Source organism: Alternaria conjuncta (genome assembly GCF_024043145.1).
Source record: "Alternaria conjuncta strain BMP 0040 chromosome Unknown scaffold_4, whole genome shotgun sequence".
Lineage (NCBI taxonomy): Eukaryota > Fungi > Ascomycota > Dothideomycetes > Pleosporales > Pleosporaceae > Alternaria > Alternaria conjuncta.
In genome coordinates, this window is record NW_026250093.1 from 733453 (window position 1) to 754210 (window position 20758).

General features: G+C 52.0%; 6 protein-coding genes across 6 annotated transcripts; 3 read left to right on the plus strand and 3 right to left on the minus strand.

The window, feature by feature from the left end:
• Window positions 1–1209: 1209 nt before the first annotated feature.
• On the minus strand, window positions 1210–3118 carry J4E85_003073 (uncharacterized protein; the record flags this gene model as incomplete). Its single annotated transcript, XM_051467346.1, has 6 exons — window positions 1210–1403; window positions 1463–1866; window positions 1916–2049; window positions 2099–2433; window positions 2481–2672; window positions 2728–3118. 6 exons carry the CDS (start codon window positions 3116–3118, stop codon window positions 1210–1212), a joined length of 1650 nt encoding a protein of 549 aa, XP_051328505.1.
• Window positions 3119–5344: 2226 nt separating this feature from the next.
• Window positions 5345–5998, plus strand: J4E85_003074 (uncharacterized protein; the record flags this gene model as incomplete). Its single annotated transcript, XM_051467347.1, has 1 exon — window positions 5345–5998. The coding sequence occupies one exon, from the start codon at window positions 5345–5347 to the stop codon at window positions 5996–5998; it is 654 nt and encodes a 217-aa protein (XP_051328506.1).
• An 817-nt stretch (window positions 5999–6815) lies between these two features.
• Window positions 6816–8853, minus strand: J4E85_003075 (uncharacterized protein; the record flags this gene model as incomplete). The annotated part of the gene is made up of 4 exons (XM_051467348.1): window positions 6816–8235; window positions 8288–8322; window positions 8384–8519; window positions 8573–8853. The coding sequence occupies 4 exons, from the start codon at window positions 8851–8853 to the stop codon at window positions 6816–6818; spliced, it is 1872 nt and encodes a 623-aa protein (XP_051328507.1).
• A 2494-nt stretch (window positions 8854–11347) lies between these two features.
• On the plus strand, window positions 11348–12292 carry J4E85_003076 (uncharacterized protein; the record flags this gene model as incomplete). Its single annotated transcript, XM_051467349.1, has 2 exons — window positions 11348–11717; window positions 11796–12292. 2 exons carry the CDS (start codon window positions 11348–11350, stop codon window positions 12290–12292), a joined length of 867 nt encoding a protein of 288 aa, XP_051328508.1.
• Window positions 12293–12544: 252 nt separating this feature from the next.
• On the minus strand, window positions 12545–14629 carry J4E85_003077 (uncharacterized protein; the record flags this gene model as incomplete). Its single annotated transcript, XM_051467350.1, has 2 exons — window positions 12545–13896; window positions 13948–14629. 2 exons carry the CDS (start codon window positions 14627–14629, stop codon window positions 12545–12547), a joined length of 2034 nt encoding a protein of 677 aa, XP_051328509.1.
• A 542-nt stretch (window positions 14630–15171) lies between these two features.
• J4E85_003078 (uncharacterized protein) lies at window positions 15172–20649 on the plus strand (the record flags this gene model as incomplete). The annotated part of the gene is made up of 3 exons (XM_051467351.1): window positions 15172–15612; window positions 15659–20083; window positions 20137–20649. 3 exons carry the CDS (start codon window positions 15172–15174, stop codon window positions 20647–20649), a joined length of 5379 nt encoding a protein of 1792 aa, XP_051328510.1.
• Window positions 20650–20758: the final 109 nt, after the last annotated feature.

Genomic DNA, 20758 nt, shown 5'->3' on the forward strand with positions numbered 1-20758 from the left:
AGTATATTAATAATTATTTTATTAGTAGTAGTAGTATTATTAGTAAAAACTCTCTTATAAAGTTATTTAAAAGTTTTTAGCTTTATATATATAAAAAGCTTAATAATATTATTAAAAGTATTATTAAAGATAAAGATAGTAGTAACTTTATAATAAGTAATTACTTAAAGTAAAAACGTACGTTTTTAGTTAATAGTATTTTTATACTTAGTAATATAGCTAAAATACTTTTTATTAAAAAAGTTAATAAGCTTAATTAGCTTATATTTATTAGAGCTAAGTCTTAATAGTATTATATAAGTATAAAAGTTATATTAAAGTATATTTAAGTACTTAGATAAAGATAAGTATAAAAGAATTAATATATAAGTATAAAAATTTTATAATCTTATCTTTTTTAAGTATTAGTAGTATATAACTATAATAGTATACTTTAGTTATTAAGTTAAGATTTTTTTAAATTTCTATAGTTAAGATACTAAAGCTAAGGCTTACTTAGACACGTAATATAGAATCCGTGCCGTCTTTTGGTCTCTAGGCCTGAGCGCTAATGGACGTTTGAGCTGGAACTTTAGCCGAGTTTTTGTTTTAAGTATTGGAGGCTTGATGACGATGTACGCATCTGTACCTTGTGATCTCATGAACGCTGACTTGGCAGAGCGATGCGATGCTTCCTTGAGCATAGGCTTTGGCGAACATTCTGCTCCGATACAAAATGTCGTGGTCGACCATGACGAGATCTTTCCGAAGAAGTGCACGCACGGAACATCAAAACCGGGCCAACAACGTTGTATGCCTGTAGAGCCTTTTCCCCGAATTTCATCTTGTGCTGAGGAGCGGGCTGTTGTTCTGCCCTCTCCCCAATGCTTCGCGCGTCGCGTTACCAGAATACTTTTGAGATCTAGACAACACCAAGCCCCGGGGCCGCTTGGAAAACGGGTTGCGCGAAAGACCTACTAGTACGACGTCTGTGCGCACCATCATCATGGAACACCCCCACTAGCGATTAGGAAACCAGTTTGGATAGCTGCGTAGGACAGCTGGAGGATTCACAATCCCTCCCATTAAATTCGGTACTACCACACACCCTCAGCCTCTTGCTGCCAACTCCCATCGTTGGAATACGGATATGCGCAAACTTTCATCCATCACAGGCCCAACTTGAGGCACGTTCAAGATGCATGCTCAACAGCACCCTTCACCCGATACTCAAGCACTATTGCGCGGGGTGAATCGTAGCTGAAGAGCCGGAAGCGTTACGGTGAATGTGTCCATTATCTCCTTCTCAAATGCCTCTCCATTCTCTCCAGGCGCGAAGGAGACGTCGAAATTCTGCGCGATCATCGAAAGCGAGATACGTAAGCTCATTTGGGCCAGGTTCTTGCCGGGGCAGCTGTATGCGCCTACGGGAATGTTAGCTGCTGACTGCGAGTCTAGAACGACGACCGTATGAAGGACTTACCCAGAGAGAAAGGCAGGTATGGAGCCTGATCAGTCTCCATCTCTAGCCTCTTTTCACCAAAGCGCTCTGGGACGAAGTCTTCAGCCTGCTGCCACCATCGAGGGTCTCTTTGGATGAGCGAGACTGGAATCACGACGTTCGTGTTGCCGGGAATGTACGTGTCGTCGATTTGGATGCCCTTTGCTGGTGTTTCGCGCGCTCCACCGGTCAAGAGGGCGGGACGAAGTCGCAGTGTCTCGCTGAGGAAATCATCCAGATAAGAGATCGACTTGACCTTTTCGTACGACCACTGGCTGTATCCGCCCGGCATTGCTTGGTCGAGGAATTGCTGGAGCCTTTTCTGCTTGTCGGGGCATTTGGCGAGGTAGTAAAGGGCTCCTGCGAGCGTGGTGGCTGTAGTTTCACTACATCCCGTCAGTAGTGTCTTTGGGTTGCTACATCAGAATTGCCTACCTTCCGGCAATGATCATCACTCTCGAATCGTCCTCCAAGGCTTCTGGGCTTGGCGAGGCGGAGACGTCGTTCTCTTTGACAGCCTTGAGTAACCAGGATACGACGTCTTGCGGATACTTCTCGCCGTCCCAGGTCTATATTTCGTTAATTATCTGTCACCGGTAGTACGATCACAACACATACCTTGTGCTTTTCGCGAATCTGGCCTGCGCAGAAGGAGAAGAAGTCCGAATAGCCCGCCGCCGCTCCAGGAATAGAGCCCAGAACGTTCAAGAGCCACGGAACCGTGCTCATAATTCCCAGCATGGTCATGTGGGCATGCACTCCCTTGATAGCAGGGTGCTCGACACCGCTCGTAAGATTGTTAAAGTCTTTGCCGAAGCCGACCTCACCCATGACGTCGAAGCTGAAGAACATTGACCAGGTGGACACATCCATTGACGTTGCTCCTTTGGTTGCCAGTTGGGACTTGAACAAGTCCGCCTTTGCCTTGATGCGTGGTTCGTAGGTGTTGAGCGCTTTGTAAAGTTAGAGGTACTCGTGTAGCTCGTGAGCCTATACACACCTTTGATGGAAAACCCGCGATCCCATGCACGGCGACGAAGGCGGTGGCCGTTGAAGTCACGCGTCATGTGGATGGAACATTTCTTTGGGTCGTTCCCGGTTTGGCCGTACCATGTTGACTTCAAACATTCCGAGTTGGGCCCATAAAGAATCGGAACAGCTGACTTGCGTAGAACACTGATCTCTCGGGGACCTTTGAAGACTATTAACATCTGCTCGTGCAAAGCCTCAGTTGGGTGTTCGCTCACCTGTGCGCACGAAGTCACCGTACTGGTCGTGCATCTTTTCCAGCTCTCTGAAGTATTTGACATCCTTCGCCGCGAGACTTGCAGCGTGGAACTTGGAGACTTTTGCTGCGAACGGCCCTGGGAATTTTCGACACCGGTGGAAGAAGACTCGGTACATGGCAATGCTGGCGAGCAGTCCGGTACTGAAACTGGTCGCAAAGAGTAAAGCTTTGCCCAACCCAAAGACGTAGAACATCCCGAAGAAGCTCAAAATGAAAGCTGCCATGAAGTGGAACATGACCAGCTCAAACTCGAATGGTCGAATTGAGAAGTGGAAAACGATGCCACACAGAACAGCAGCTGCGACACCTTGCGACACGCTGCGCTGAGCGGCATCTCGAAAGAGTTCCATCGTCATCGTGGAAGCTCCGATAGTTTAGCAGAGCTCTCCAGTGGGATTCAAGATGTCGAGGAAACGGGCAGGGCTTCGGCTCGGAGACAGAATCCAAGGCGCATGGCTTCGAATATAGGCGTCCCAGCCAACACGCGCTATTCGTCCACTTGATCGTTTCCAGTAAACCTCCGCGATTTTTGAAGACGGCAGGTATCTTCTCCACGGTCCGAAAATCCCCATGATGAAGATGCAGGAGTAGCGCGCATCCTTCGAGGGGGTTTGATTTACCTAAACTCCGAACGGTTCAACGCCATTGAGCGACCTCTGATAGGCCCAAGATACTCCAGGCGAGCCTTGCTAGCTGCAGCATGCCCTGTACAGCCCACGTCTCGAAATTTTCGTCTCTTTGCCAGTGACTGCATCGTCTGCGTGTTGACCCTGGGGCTCGATTCTCGCAACGATAACGCAGCTGAACAGCACCTGGACTGGAGCGGCCAATATGGTCTTTCAGTGGGTGCTTGTATACGTCTACATACTCCGGAGTACTATTCAGGAGTGTCGGGTGTCCCACTTGGGCTCATGTTGCAGTGAAGCTAACGGCTGTTGTCGTGGACGTGCCACCTGGCAGCACGGCTCTGCTAGCGGGGCGCGGAAGCGGCTCGCCTGCAGCCACGGCTGTTGTCTTCACCCGCTCCCCTGGGGACCACGCGTTGACGCCGGGCGACTCGACCAACGGGAACCACGTCTTGTTGCGGCAAATGCGCAGCACGAAGGATCCTTCGCCTTTCGCGATTCATGCCAGGCCACCCATATACGCACATCTCTCCCAACAATCGGGCCTCCTTCAGCTGCCCAGGGAGAGTCTCCGGGTTGGAGATCCTGTCGTGCTCTGCCTTTCGTATCTTGTGCGCATGGCTTTGCGGAAGCATGCTGGTATCTTCGTAGAGATTTCAAGCAGCTCTTTATGTTCACTTGCTCTAAACGCATCCCTAACTTGTGCTTGTTGCCGGCTCGGGGCAGCCCTCGCGCTAGGTTAGGTTGAGGGTCGAGCCGCGAACCCACGCGGCCAACCTGCCCGCTCCCTAGGCGCCGGCTTGACGCTATGAGGCACAATTCTAGTCATGCATAGCGGCCTGGGAGCACAACTTATCCTGGAGGATGCGGAGGATCCGACAGGAATGCTTTAAAAACAAAGCTCAAATATGGACATCACTTACCGATCGTAGCAATGCATGCATCGCATTCGGTTTGATGCATCGGGGATATTCATCTCGAGCCCGTGGGGGTGGGAAGGGCAGGGTGTTGGTGCCAGGCCTTGAAACCGTTCGTAAACGGGGCGTAACGAGGACTTCTTTTTGTGAGCGTTCATCTCCTACAGGTACTTCTTGAATCGTCGAGCTTCCGCTCAGGTTGAGAGTTGACGTATTCGAGAGAATACTGTCGTGGCCATGGGACTGACGACTCTCCAGCCACTGGCTTATGCTGTGGCATACGTTTCTTTCTTCTTTGGAACGGTTTCCATATTCCTTCGTTTTTATTGCCGGCACTTTGTGCTGCGCACTAGAGGATGGGATGACAATTTCGCGGTCTTGATTCTCGTAGGTGTCCCAGATCTCGATACATCCATATTCGTATGACTAACAAGCTTGTAGCTCTTCAGTGTTGGACAACAAGTCGTCCTGCACATGTTCATATATTGGGGATGCGGACTGTACGACCGCTTCGATCACTTCCTAACAATCTTTCACTTACCATTGGCGCAGACACATGGATACCCTCAGCGGTGTTCAGCAGCTGGAGATCCTCAAAGTATGACCCAAGCTTGACACTCCCTCCGGACCGTTCTGACTAGTATCAAGTGGCTGTTCATTGAAGAAGTGGTTTACTACTCAGTTCACTGGGTGATCAAATCAGCTTTCCTCCTTTTCTACCTCCGTCTCTCGCCAAGCCCTACTTTTCGACTAGCGGTATACATTGGCGGCGCTTTGAACGGTGCCATCCTAATTATCAACATGTGTGTAATACCTCCACCATCAGCACGAAAAGCTGTTCTGAATACCGCTGCGCAGTCCGTTCTGACCCTCACCGCAGTCTATTGGCATGCTTCCAATGCGTTCCCTTTGACGAGATCCTCCACCCAGGCACGCATCCAGATGCTGTCTGCATCAGCAAACTCGTCCTCCTCATAGGGCCTTCCATCCTCGTAAGCCCAGGGCTGCCTTTTTAAAGAAGGAACTACTGATCATGTTGCAGAACATCTTGGAAGACTTTTACATCCTCATCCTCCCTATATATACCGTCATGAATCTCCAAATGTCGCTTCGACGCAAAGCTGCAGTATTGGGCGTCATGGTCTTTGGCAGCAGTTCCGTCATCATCGCATGTTTCCGACTTATGCCCCTCCTCGAGCTCAACGACTCACCGGACACATCATGGGTGCTGGGAAAGATGGTCATTGTCGCGGCACTCGAAATACAATTTGCGATCATCGCGGTCAACCTGCCGAGCCTCAAGGCACTGTGGACAAAATTCGGGGGTGGAAGTTCATCTGGATCGGGGCCTGGCGGAGGCAGCTCAACCCAAAAAGGCTACAAGCTCTCATCGCTTGGCCAGATCGTGACTATCGGTTCTGAAGCAAAAGGACCGCGGGGATCGAGATGGGGGAAGAAGGCTCGCAGAGGGAGCATCACACGGTTGGAACAAGGCGTCACAGCTACTGAGTCGGAAGAAGAGCTGTGTCGGAAGGGCGGAGCGACATCACAGACAGGGCACTTGGCACAAGAGGGCGACATTGGCGCTATCACGGTTACGAAGGATTACGATGTGAAGAGTTCAGACTGTTCAGGGCGCAAGGAACCCGCCGGCATTACCTCGGACTACTACTTGAAGAGTATGTAAGTCTCAACATCAAAAGTATCTATTATCGTCACATACACCTAGATCCTCACCGGTCCAATGTGAACGCGATATGGAGGCATATGAGCTATATATCTTCCACGTTGTGCATAAAACCTCACCAGTAATCCCCTCCGTGCTAAATTAGGCAAGCGTTCTTTTCGCGACACAACTCGTGCAACATTCTTTACTATGGCCATCATCGGTATGGCCGATAATATGAGTGGCTCGCAGCTCGCTACCTAGGTTCCGAGACCCAGTGGATGGTAACCACTAAATGGCGTGTCGCTAACGCTGCGAGACGGTATTTCAACATGCAAACTTTAGTCCGCGATTCCTGACCATCGCTCTGCACTATTCTCGTTCTTACTTTCTTGATACCACCAGCCGTCATCTCAAATGTCGTGTTTTGAAGTGGCCGTGGCCAGGTTCCAACTTACGATGTACCACCTGGCAGTTGTACTGTCACGCTTTGAAGCTGAGACCCTCCGCGTTCCGCCGCTCCTACGTTTCTTCACGGCTGGAGCAGAGCCGTACGAACTCCACCTGCAGGCTTTCATGTTTATTGTTGCCCCGCTACACGCCTTCTTCACAATGCCCCTGCTCGACAAACTGTCGGGCAAGCGCGAACCCATGTCATGGTGTGGCCACCTTCGTCACTGTCTGGAGTGGTACTTTTTCTATTTGACGCTATTCTGGACCGTCATATTCATTGTAAGATACTCTACAACGCAAGATTTCATGACGCTGATGTTATCGCAGACTCGTGTGTGATCGCATGCTGCGAGTGTGTTGGTGTTGTTTCTCACGTTATGTTAGTCTAGATATCATTGACTGCATCAATGATATCCTGCGCGAGCTTCTCCGCATGCGCATAAGTGACACCTTGCGTGTGTCCTGGTGCCGAGAACGGCAAAGAACTCGCATCCACAACCCTCAGGCCACTCACGCCAAACACCCTAGCTTTCGAGTCTACGACCGCCCCGCTCGACGCATCTTTCCCCATTGCACACGTCGCCGCGCCGTGATGAATAGCGCCCATGCCCTTCGTCCTGATATACTGTAAGATCTGCGCATCGGTCGTGATGTTCGCCCCCGGCGCTATCTCTTCTCCAAACGCGGATATGCTGGCTGCAATCGTGCGCGCGCGTCTGTATGCCGCTACAGCAAGTTCTTGGTCTTCGAGCGAATCAAGCCAGCCTACGTATACGACGGGTGCAACGGCATTGTCAGCGGACTGGATAGTAACATTTCCCTGGCTCGTGGTGGAAGTTAAGATTGTGCCTATGACACCCGTGTCGCTAGCAGTCTGGGCAGATGACAGAATGCGTTCTGAAGCTTGCAAAACGTATTCCACGTTCGGCCAATCGCTTGGTAGATTCCGCAAAAAGTCGAGAGTTGATTGGCTCATATTCGTCGTAAAGCGCTCGGGGAACCTTTCCCAGGCGGCGAAATCGCTCGCGGGACTACTGAGCGGGCCAGATCCGTTCGTCAAGTATTGCTCAACAACAGCTTCGAAAGATGATGACTGGCGCTCCCAGGCACTTCTCCCAGGAACGTTCGTGCGATGGACGACGCCACCAATAGCGGGTGTGTCTCGGAGATTCTGGCCCACGCCGCTGAGTTCTGACAGAACGTTTATGTTGTATCGCTCGAGCACCTCGCGCGGCCCGATTCCAGAAACCATGAGTAGTTGGGGAGTATGGATAAAACCACTCGAGACGATGACCTCTTTCCGGGCATGGACGATGAACGGCTTCATCCCAGCGACGGTGACGTTCACGCCTATGGCGCGCTTGGACTCATCGAAGAGGAGCTTACGCACCATGCAGGACTGGTAGATCTTCAAGGATGTCTTTGCAGCTGTCGGAGAAAGGAAAGCAGACTCGGTACTACTTCTCGTACTGTCCTCGGGCCTCAGGGTAAACGGCCAGTAGCCATACCCTAAGAGATTCCCATCTAGGAAGCCATTCGCCGCATTCATTCCAGCGGCTGCGTATCCTTCTGCACCGTACGAAGATATGGGCTGCGCGTACTTGGGCAAACTTAAATGAACAGGGCCTCCCGGGACGTCGAAAGCAGAAAGCGTGTAGTTGACGTTGCTTGCGTTCTTCGCGCGGAAACGAGCATCTGGAGGTGTGAACGAGAAGCTTTTCTTCATGAAGGGAAATATGTTTTCCCACAGGTAGGCGGGATCTCCAGTGAGGTTTTCGAACGACTCATACCAGCCTTTAGTCGCTCTGTGGAGCTCAGTCAGACCGTGCAGTACAAGTACGTATGGGAGATATTTACCTGTGATAAATCTCTTGGTTTCGTGCCGAACTACCCTACACATTTGCCCAAAGTCAGTTTCTTGAACAGCTTCACTTGTTCAAGATTGGCACATACCCCAAGTGTCTTCCCCTGCGCATAGTGAAAGCGTCTTCCGTTGGCACCAGGGATAGGCTCGGTGAAGATACCCCAATCGATCAAGGGCTGGTAATCTTCAGGATTTGGACCAACATACTTTGTCGAATAGTACGGACTGTCTCCACGATCAGCATGTGCGCTCGCTATACCATTTCGAATTCAACTGACATCTGACTGTAGTTACCATTCGATATCTCGTAAAAAGAGCCTGCTTCGATGACTGCGACGGTCATGTTTGGCAACGCGTCTGCGATTCGGGATGCTGTGAGAGCGCCGGCCAAGCCAGCTCCAACGACGACATAGTCGTACGTCGCGTTAACGCCAGGGTTTCCAAAGGAGTTACCAAGTAACCGCCTAGGAGCATAGAATTGCTGTAGTAAGCTGGGGCTGTCAAGGTCGGCTGAGGCCAAAGAGGCCAGCAGACTGACTGTCGTTGCGGATACGCGCATCTCGTCGGGATGTGGTGCTTAACGAGGTACCTCTAACATTGCGAAAGCATATATCGCCATCCATCTTTTATACTGTAAGACCGTACTTCACTAGGTATGACACAGTCCCATGATCTGCAGACATCTTAAGCGGGTGCAAGTCGGCGATGCTATAGCCTTATGCATTGTCGCAATGATGGCTTGCAGAAGATCTGTAAGGGCAAGTTGCCGTTCGCGATTGAAAGCATCCTCGTTGGATGTTCTGACAGCCACTACAAGGATTGACGTGTGACGGCTCCGTCCCGAAGGCTTTTTTAGTGGCGATCAGTGCATGCCGAGCCTACTTGGGGTAAGAGGATGGTGCTTGCGCTGCAGGATGAGTGATGGCGAGTAAGCTGCGATCGACTGTGCCACTCGCATACATCGGATCGATCGAAGGAATTATCCAGGCAAGGGTGCCATCATTCTGGCGCGCGCGTCAGGACCGCTTCCTGACGGCTTGGTCGCCGTTCGCTTATTCAACACGTTATTAGGACCATCAGGTGTCGCAATATTTCGAGAGACTCTTGGCATTTCTATTATGACAAAAGTTGCCATGTTAAGTAAAGCTCCTACTTTAATAGGGATAGCATGCACGTGACAGAATGCCAAGAGTCTCTCGAAATATTGCGACACCTGATGGGACGCGTCTTGAAGTTACGCAGGGCACAAGCCTGTCAGCCCGTCGGGAATGTCATTTTGCCGTCCCGAGTACTAGCTCGTCCAGCTCGGCCTTTCTTGAACAGAAACTACGCTGCAACCGCCAAGTAACCTGCTGTTTGTAGTGTCAGTGGTTGGCGGGGCGGATCGGCCATGTACCGGTAGCCGTTCGAGGCACATGACCGTCTGGCACAGTAACGCCGACACCAACAAGCTACGAGATTATAAGGAGCACCGAAGCAGCAATTGTGGCGGAATTCATTTCATGATTTGACATCAACACTGCCAAAATGTCTGTCCAAGATCATGCTCCTTTATCGCAGAGAGCTGTGCCCCATATGAATCGTCTCTCTGGCACACACGTCCTCGTATTCGGCGGATCTTCTGGCATTGGGTTTGCAATTGCCAGCATGGCACTGTCAAACGGAGCTACTGTTATCATCTCTGGATCCCAGCAAGCAAAGATCGAAGACAAGGTCCATCTTCTTCGATCCCTGTATCCATCTCTTCCTTCAGAAAATGTCATTGGCTACGCGATCGACTTAAAAGATTCCGAAAACCTCGATTCAAATCTAGGAACGATGTTTGAGACAGTTACATCGAACGGCAGCAAAAAGTTGGATCATATCGCATTCACGGCAGGAGACCACCATTCGATACCCAAGCTCTCAGACATCACCCTTGAGCAAGCCATGCTTGGTTCCAAAATCCGACTTATCGCGCCCTTGTTTATCGCTAAACTCATCAGCACCGGAGCGTACATGCATCTTACATCAAATTCATCCTTCACGCTCACGGGAGGAATCGGAACTACAAAACCTCTGCCTGGATGGCTAATTCCGGCAGTCTGGGGAGCATCTGCAGAAGGATTATCGCGTGGGCTTGCAGTCGATCTTGCGCCGCTTCGGGTGAACATCGTTAAACCTGGCGCAATCGAGACAGAAATGCTGCAAGGAATGTTAGCCCCGATGCCGATAGAGGCAAAGGAAGGCGTGAAGAAGCAACTCAATCTACTAGGTACTTTTGGTCAACCAGAGGACATTGCTGAAGCGTATGGCTGGATTATGAAGGATCGCTTTGTGACAGGCACTGAAATAGCTGTAGATGGTGGACAGATGCTTTTAAGCAAATAGCTAGAAATAGCATCTATTGTATCATTGTTAGGACTTTGCTCTACTCTATATACAGAGCTTCCTCCCTCTTATACAGAACAGTTACATAGATCTCTCTTCGTGTTCTACAAATGGGAGATCTTTCCCGTGCGGCCGTCTTAAGAAGCCGATTTCTCTGCTACACTATTGGAGTACAAGTCTCTGTCGAAGACGACTTCGGAACGTCGTAGGTATCAAATGGCGTTTAATTTGGGCAAAGACATTAGATGAACACGCCAAAAGGGCGACATCAGGACGCATAGGCACGATCTGTGAACATTGCATGACACATAAGACATTATGGCAAGCGATACAGCCCTGGAGGTGTCATCTGATCAGTGTCTCTGAATTCGACTCGATACCAAAGTGAAAGCATTCATCATAGCTCACAAAACACCCAGATCTAGGCTCCAACTTCGTGTGAACATCCACTAAACCGACCAATTCTGAACTCACGAACGCATCTATCAACTCAATAGCACAGCCCGCTGGTCACGAGTGCATTCCACCCCGTTCATTATTTCCTGAATTGCGCCACAAACACACCATCGAACACCATGAACAATGTACCCAACCCTCCACCCTCCGCCCCAGCGCAAAAACGACGAAAAATGTCACTCTTCGACACCTTCCGCGGGCGAAATGGGGGAAGCTCCACCTCCTTCATGACCACCTCCAACACCGGCATAATGGACACAACGCACGGCTCCGAAACCGACGAAGAAGACAACGAGGACGAGGCGCAAGAGTATCTCAACAAGATGACCGACGACACAAATCGAAAAGTCGAAACCGTATTCGGCAAAGGCGTCGAAGTGTGGAAATCGTTCAACGGCACTATCTACGCCGATGTAAACGACAAGGTCAAGAGGAAACAGCGAGACGAAGAGGTGTGGGGGAAAAAGAGGAAACGTGGTGTCGCGGACGGGCAGGGGAAAGTGTTGGAACAGCGATTTGATTCCCTGCGGAACTCGACGTCTTCTTCTAGTTCTACCTCTACTGCTGCTTCTACGCCAACACGAGACCTACCGCAGAGTACGTACTCCGACAGTACGATTTCATACCCTTCACTGCCAACCAGATACGATACCTCACTTCCATCTACACCTACAGCGTCGCAATGGGAGAACTTTCAGGTGCGGCCGTCTCAAGAAGCGGATTTCCCTGCTGCACCCTTGGAGTATAAGTCTCTGTCGAAGACGATGTCAGGGCCTAGAGGTACGGGTGCAAGTATGCCTGGCAGCTTCGATCGGCCCATCAAGCCGTTACCAGCACGTGTACACCAGATGGAGGCGGTTCAGACGACGGACAATACGTCCACATCACCGCGGTCAGATCTATCAAACTCCCAGGTACAACCCGTCACTCCTCCGCCCTCTACGCCAACAAGCTTTCTCGGCAGCATGCTAGGCGGGGCTCGCAGGGTGATATCAGGGTCTTTTGGTAATTTCGAAAGTACACAGGCGGACCGATTTGATGAGCGGAGGTATAGGCTGTTACCAGGAAGCTTCTGTGAGGCTGGCGAGAAGCAGAATGTCGATGATGGAGAAGAAGATCGAGATGCGAAGCATGACAAAGTGGAAGGAAGACCTTGGCTGAGGAAGGGGTAGGTGGGTCGGTGTCTAGTGTGATAGGCAAGACGGGAAAGGTACAAGAGTGGCTGGCTCCAAGTGTTGTGTCACAGGCCTTGTGTTGTCGTTCCACAGCAGCAAGATACATAGTCAAATGGGTTGAAGAGACATATGATAGGCACCGGCAAGCAAGTCGAATTCCACGATCATCATCCTCTCTTCTTTCATATTCCTACACAATCAATAGCTGGGGTATAATAAACAACGTCGTACAAAAACTCGCGGACGATCCTACTCGTCATCGTCGTATCCATCTCCTACAGCGGCCCATCCGCACTGCCATCTCCTTCCCTCACTTTCACCACCCATACGGAGGTCTCTAGCTTGGCTCCCTTCTTTCCATCGTCGGACGCGGAAGTCGTCGCTCACACTGATCAAGCTGCCGTTACGCGCCCATGATACGCTCGTGACTTCCGCATCGTGTCCTCGTATGAGAGCTGTGCCGTGTTCGTAGATGGGGATGGTGTCTGGGCAACGGCTGTTTGTTGATGTGCGGGAAAGCGTGGGTCGTGCGGATTTCGCGGCAATGCCAGTAATATCAGGTAGGTCATCTGCGTCGTCGTCGTGTCTTGTTTCGCGTTTGAGGAAGTTTTCGTCGGTGGGGAACAACACGGGGCAGCCGTCTGTGCTGCCTACTGCGAGCATCTCGGTGCGGTCTTCGCATGCTTTGCGTAAGGATGCCTTGACGTAGAAGGAGCCGGCATGGAAGTTCTGGTGCCGGAAACCGTAGATGGGTCCTAGGCCTTCTTGGCCCACACCGCAGTATTTTTGTTTTGAGGAGGAAGTTGTGGATAGCTCTGGTGCTACGCCGAGGATGAGGTGGCTTGTCGAGTAGGCGTAGACAGTGTTGTCTTTGCTGAGGGCGTATAGTCGTGATGCATCGCCGCTAAGAGTCAAGGAGTTGATAGCAAAGTGTCGGTGGCGGTTGTGGGATTCGGGATGGCGGGTGGTTGCGATGGGGATGGCTGGCCCTCGCAGGGAGTATCGGCCTCTGATGTCCCAGAGTTTAACGCATGTCGATGCGTCTGACGCGGTCAGGAGTAGATGTTCGCGGCCTGCGGGCATGAACGAGAGCGCTGTCACCGAAATGTCGTTCCGTCGGCTAATGTTTTCGGTTTTGCTGTTGGAGAGTGATCGGGTGGCCGACGATGTGGATGTCGGGAGAGTAATATCCGCGTGCGCTGAGGCCAGCGTGCGTACAACACTTGCATATGGCGCATCGGAGCCCCAAGCTGAGTGTATTGAGCCTTGGTTGCCCTTGCACCGGAGATCCCAAATCTGTACCGCACCGTCTCGACTTGAAGTCGCTACCATCTTGTCGTCGCCGGGCTGGAAGCGAACTTGCTTTACTGATGACTTATGTTTCGCCAGCACAGCAAGAGTCTGTTGCGTGCGAACATCGACAATCTGTGCAGTCTGATCTCCAGAACCGGCGGCGAGGTGTAGGTCGTCTGAGGAGAACTGCACGTCCATGATGGCGTTGGAGTGGGCTTTCCATGACACATGGGGTTTGGAGAAGTCACCTTCGGAGTCTTGTAGGTGGATGTATCCGTCTTCATCGCCTATTGCGAGCATAGAGTTGGCTAGGGGTTGTCAGTATCGTGATGACGTAGGGTAATGAGTGAATGACATACTGTTGCAACTGGCCGTGCAGAAGGGCGGCGCGCCCTGCGACAACTGATGTAGGTCGTCTGCGCCACTGTAGAAATTGGCTGCCTGGTCTTGCCATGAGGCGCCATGGTCTCGTCGAAACCCTCTTCCTACACCCAGGATCCCACCGAACGACCGCTGCAATGTTCTTGACGGCCGACCCAATGTTGTTAACCTTCGGATGGGCGCAGGGTATACAGGAGGCTCCTCTTCATCCAAGTCAAGCTCGTCTTGAAGTATATCGATTTCGGGTGGAGTGACGTAACGCGATCGCTTCGACGGTGACGACTGGGCTGGTGAGCTAGCGGGCGACAGGTAGGGTATCTTCCGCTTCCGCGCGCTGCTCTGGGGGGTTCGCATTGGGTTCTCGATGTCGACGAAGTTGACTGTCTTGCGTGGGGTGCTCCGCGTCTCCCGGCTGCGATTGAGAGCAGATCGTGTGATGTCTTGTAGTTGGCGACCCGACCTCGTGAGGGTGGTGCGTGATGAGACATCTTTGGAGTTTCGCGGGGTGAAGAAGCGTGTAAAGCGCTTGGGCGTGATAGGCGGTGGCCGTTTGGGTTTGCGAGAGCAAACAGTCGCGGAGGAGGGTGGAGGTGGTGATGAAAAGAGCTCCGGCGTGGGCTCTTGGAGCAGCAGACTTCGAGGGGCGCATGGAGAAGACATGTTCCTTTTTAGCAGTACACATACACAAGCAACACCAATAAACGATCAAGCGAAGACACGCGAGCAATTGAAGATGCCGATAGGAATAGAAGACGAATGCCCATAAATGACGGCGAGGTTGGAGAGGAAGGCGCACGGCCAAAGCACGTCGCGAAGAGCTGGCGCGACCGACGTGCTGCACTATGCCGTTCTGGGCGTTAATGGCCATGGCCTTCCCTCGAGATATCCTCCCGTTTGCCGTACAACATGGCTAAAAGTTCCGGAATTGCCGCAGAAAACACGGTGGATGCAAATGTCATTTCATTTTGTGGTCTAAGATTTCCTACAACTCGTGAAAGCTGTTGCATCGAGGAGTCGCTCTCTTTCGCGCGCGTTGCCCTGCCACTCTAGCTCACGTGCCAGCCGCGGCTTCCCTGTGTCGGGGGTCGGAGAATCTGCGCGCATGGACCCACCAAAAAAGTCGAAGAGCATATGCGACTCTCGAACTCTTGGCGCAAACCTGAGTACCACCACCCTCTCCACAACCGGAGAACTTGCGCATCATGGGCGCAATCAAACGAAAAGCAGAGCAGGGCGCCGCGCCATCGAAAAAGGCAAAGGGCGCATCCACCGACCGATCAGCGAAGCGACGGAAATCCGATGCCGAGCAGCCATCACCGGCCAAGTCGAAGCCTGAGAGCGCCGCACCCAAGCCCAGTGTCTTCAAAGATGAGGAGAAGTCGTTCCCCAGAGGAGGCGCCAGCGTCTTGACGCCGCTTGAGCACAAGCAGATTTCGATCAAGGCGAACCAGGATGTTCTTTTCGAGCAGTCTGGCGAAAAGCGACCCAGCGGCGGCGACGATGGATTCAGCGACATGGGATCTGAGGACGAGGAAAGATCCGCCGCCAAGTCCAAGAAGAAGCCGCTGCTCAAGAAGAGCAAGAAGTCGCACGACAGTGGGGAGAAAGACGACACCGTGAGGGCAGAGGGTCTGAGCTACAAGGTACGCCAGTCTCTGCGCAATGCGAGTGTCATGCTAACGATCGCAGAAATTGTCGCCTGGAACCATCATTCTCGGCCAAATCACAGACATATCTCACCAAGACATCGTCCTCGCGCTCCCCAACAACCTCGTTGGTTACGTCCCGCTCACCGCCGTGTCCGACAAGCTCAACGAGAGGCTAGAGAAACTCCTCAAGGAGGAAGAGGCGGACAAGCAAGAAGGAAGCGACGATGAAGACTTCGAAGATGTGCACCTAGAAGACATGTTCTCGGTGGGACAGTATGTCCGCGCATGCATCACAGCGACAAGCGACGCCAGTGCAAGAGCACGAAAGAGGCTGGAGCTGTCCATCGATCCCAAGCTGGTCAACAAGGGCCTCAGCAAGCGCAAGATACCCGTAAACAGCATGGTGCAGGCTTCCGTGGTCAGCAATGAGGACCACGGCTTGGTCATGGACCTCGGCCTCGACGATAGCAGCCTGAAGGGCTTCCTGCCAAAGGGCGAACTAGGTCCGAAAGTGCAGCATGCCAAGGTACAAGAAGGCGCCGTCTTCATGTGCCTGGTCACAGGCCTTAACTCGGATGGGCGCATTGTCAAGCTCTCCGCAGACCACACCAAAGCCGGTAACTTGACCAAGGGCAACACGCTGACTGAAGCGCCCACTGTCGATATTTTCCTCCCAGGAACCGCCGTTGATGTACTTGTTACTGACACCACAGCCAGCACGCTGACCGGCAAGATCCTCGGTCTCATAGACGCAACCGCCGACGCATACCATTCTGGAGCGACCGAGAAGGCTGCCGATATCTCCACCAAGCACAAGATCGGCTCCAAAGTCAAGGCCCGTGTTCTGTTCACATGCCCAGACTCCGAGCCCAGGAAAGTCGGTGTATCATTGCTAGACCATGTGGTTAGTCTGTCCACCCGCATGTCTGGCAAACCCAAGGAGCGCAAGCCTCCGATCGACCTCCTCCCCATATCCACCATCGTCGACAGCGCGAAAGTTATCAAAGTAGCGCCAAGCCACGGTGCTTTCTTTGACCTCGGGATCAAAGATGTTGTCGGTTTCGCGCACGTTTCGAGACTTTCTGACGACAAAGTCGACGTTCTCTCCGAAGAGGCTGGCGCATACAAGCTTGACTCAAAGCACAAAGCACGTATCGTAGGCTACAATGCTTTGGACGGACTCTTCCAGCTTTCGCTCGAGCAGAAGATCCTTGACCAGCCCTTCCTTCGCATTGAGGATATTAAGGCTGGTGAAGTTGTCAAGGGCAAGGTGCACAAGCTCATCGCTGACAAGAAGGGAGCTACCGCCGTTCTTGTTCACCTTGCCGAAGGCATCACCGGTTTAGTTCCAGAGATGCATCTGGCCGACGTCCGTCTACAACATCCGGAGCGCAAGTTTAGGGAAGGTCTCCCTGTCACAGCCCGTGTGCTTTACACGGAACCCGCCAGGCATCAGATCCAACTCACCCTAAAGAAGTCTCTCGTCAACTCAGATGTTAAGCCATGGACAAACTACTCCATGCTCTCCAAGGGTGCTACTGGCCCTGGTATCTTGGTCAGCGTTCGCAAGAATGGTGCCACCGTACGCTTCTACGGCGACGTCAAGGCATGGCTCCCAGCTGCGGAGATGAGCGAAGCATACATCGAGGATGCCACGCGACACTTCTCGGCCGGTCAGGTCGTCAACGTCCGTATTGTCTCTGTAGACGCAAAGGAGAACCAGCTTTTGGTATCCTGCAAGGATCCCGCTGCCGTTGACATCAACAAGGAGGCTGCTTTCAACGCACTGAACCCTGGTGGCATCGTCAAGGGAACTGTCATCGAGAAGTCCGATGAAACCGCTACTCTGGACATTGGCCATGGTGTCAAGGCTACCCTCCGCATAGGTCACCTAACCGACGGATCGGAGAAGAAGGACATTTCGACCATGAAGAAGATTCGGGTAGGTGGAACTCTCGAGGACCTTGTGGTCTTGACAAAGCACGGCAAGTCTAGGACAGCAACAGTCTCGAACAAGCCTACTCTTCGAAAGGACGCTCAGGCTTCAAAACTGGCAATCAGCATTGAAGATCTCCAAGCTAGCGAGACGGTACACGGCTTTGTGCGGGGCATTCTTCCCGACAAGATCTTCATCGAGCTTGGCAACGGCATAAGTGGTGTTCTGTTCAAGTCGCAATTACCGGAAGACATGCTTTCAGCGCCAAACTTTGGTCTTCGTAAGGATCAGTCTGTCACAGCTCGTGTCACACATGTGGACGCTGGGAAAGGATTCTTTTGGCTGTCGATGAAGAGTGAATCTGATCCGGAAGCGGCCAACGTCGTTGATGCTCCAGCTTCGAAAGGGGAGGCCTTGGTAGAGCCTGTCGACCCCAAGATCACATCTACCGACGACATCAAATTCGGCGCCCTAGCAACAGTTCGCATTCGATCGGTCAAAGACACACAGCTCAACGTTGAGCTCGCGGCAAATGTTCCAGGACGTATTTCGGTTTCAGAATTGTTCGATGGCTGGGATAGCATCCCAGATAAGAAGCACCCAACAGCACATTTCAAGATGAACGACAAGATCCAAGCCAGGGTTCTCGGAAGGCACGATGCTCGCAACTTCCGTTTCCTCCCCATCACTTCCCGATCAAACAACAAAACGCCCACTTTCGAGATGACCGCAAACACCGATAAAGTTAAGACTGAAGCCGACGTGTTGAGCCTTGACAAAATCACCCCCGGATCATCTCATGTCGCCTTCATCAACAACATTGCCGAGCGTTACGTCTGGGTGAACATTTCCGCCAACGTTCGCGGTCGCATCGATTACTTTGATCTGACTGACGACCTGGAGAAGCTTTCTGACGTTGCAGAGAATTTCCCTGTTGGCTCTGCTCTCAAGGTTCGCGTCAAGGCGGTCGACGTTGCAGCCGGAAAGTTGGATCTAACAGCTGCGACCAATGTGACTGGTAAGTCCTTGACCCTTCAAGACTTGAAGATAGGTCACATCTTGCCTGCCCGTGTTACAAAGCTACACGACACATCCATCGTCGTCCAGATCAACGACAACATTGCTGCACCCATATTCCAAGAGCAGTTGGCAGACGACTACGACAAGGCCAAGCCTAGCGAGTTCAAAGTCGGCGACGTCTTGCGCGTGTGTGTAATCGACATCGACCTTCCTAACAAGAAGCTGGGATTGTCTATTCGGCCTTCTAGGGTATTGAGCTCTTCGCTACCGATCAAAGACCCCGAGATCAAGGACAGGGATCAGCTCAAAGTGCATCAGGTTGTCCGTGGATTCATCAAGCACGTCGCCAACAATGGTATCTACGTCCGTCTAGGGCCGCATGTCGAAGCCTACGTTCGTGTCAGCCACCTCTCAGACGAGTACATCAAGGATTGGAAGTCTGCTTTCCATGTCGACCAACTCGTCACTGGCAAGGTCATCTCGAACAAGCCAGACCAACGCAATCCACAGCTGAGCTTGAAGGCCTCTCACGTCCAAGGAACCTACACCGAGCCGGTCGAGTTCAGCGATCTGAAGGCTGGTCAGGTTGTTGCTGCCAAGGTCCGGCATGTAGAAGACTTTGGTGTCTTCCTGGTGGTTGACGACTCGAACAACGTCAGCGGTCTTTGCCACATCTCCCAGTTAGCCGACACTACTGTCGACAAGGACAAGGTCAAGGAAATGTACAAGAAAGACGACGCCGTGAAAGCCAAGGTTTTGAAGGTCGATCCAAAGACACGAAAGATCAGCTTCAGCTTGAAATACTCTGAAGTCAAGGGTGACGACGAAGACGAGGATGAAGACATGGAGGATGCCTCGGATGTTGAGGCTTTAGAAGGAAGTGACTCAGATGGCGGTATCGAGCTCGATGACGTAGACATGAGGAGCGTCAAGAGTGCTGATAGCGACGATGATATCGAGCTTGCAGACGCAGGAGTATCAGACGACGAGTCTGACGATGATGCGCCAAAAGCGGCAACACAAGGACTTAGCACTTCTGGCTTCGACTGGACAGGTGCTACTCTTGACTTCGATGAGCAAAAGGGTGGCGCAGAGCCTGATTCCGACGACGAGGCCCCCAAGAAGAAGAAGAAGAGCAATAAGGCTACCATCAAAGAGGACCGCACTGGTGATCTCGATGCCTATGGACCGCAATCCGTTGCCGACTACGAGCGCTTGCTCCTGGGACAACCCAACAGCGCGGAAATGTGGGTTAGATACATGGTTTTCCAACGCGAACTCAACGAGATCGAGAAGGCACGCCAGGTCGCCCGTCGCGCACTGGCGACCATCAACCCCAGGGAAGAGAAAGAGAAGCTTGACGTGTGGACCGCTCTTCTCCATCTTGAGAACGACTTCGCTAGCGACGATGCTATGGACACAGTCTTCAAAGAGGCGTGCCAGAATAACGATGCCCGCGAAGTGCATGAGCGCATGATCAAGATCTACATCTCATCAGGCAAGATTGACGTAAGTACCGCTGTGTCCCCATACCCTTGCGAAGTGTGCTAATACCAGAACAGAAAGCGGACAACCTCTACCAATCCATGATGAAGAACAAGTCTTTCACACCCGACCCTCAATTCTGGCTCTCATACGCAGCCTTCCTGATGGACGTCGTACAGCCACCCTCCCCCACACGAGCTCGCGCTCTCCTTCAACGCGCCACCCAATCCGTTGCATCAACGCAGCACCGCTACCTGACACAAAAGTTTGCCGCTCTCGAGTTCAAGAGCCCCAATGGTGACGCCGAACGCGGCCGCACCATCTTTGAAGGCCTTGTCGACACCTTCTCCAAGAAGGGCGATGTCTGGGATATGTACCTCATGTTGGAGCAGAGCCACGGCAGCGCAGACAACGTCCGCGACCTGTTTGAGCGCATGACCAAGGTCGGAAAGGCCTCGAGGATACGGAGTGTGTTCAAGAAGTGGGCTGAGTGGGAGAGCAGTGTTGGTAACAAGAAGGGTGTAGAGAAGGTCAAGGCACTTGAGGAGCAGTGGAGGGAGAAGAAGGCGGAGAAGGGTGATGATGCGTAGGTGCGTAGATAAGAGGGAAAAACTCGCATTGCATCGATGGGTGTTTCTGGCGCAGTCTGATGAAATGTCTGTAGCATTACGTTGGACGATATAATCTATTTCTTCGTTG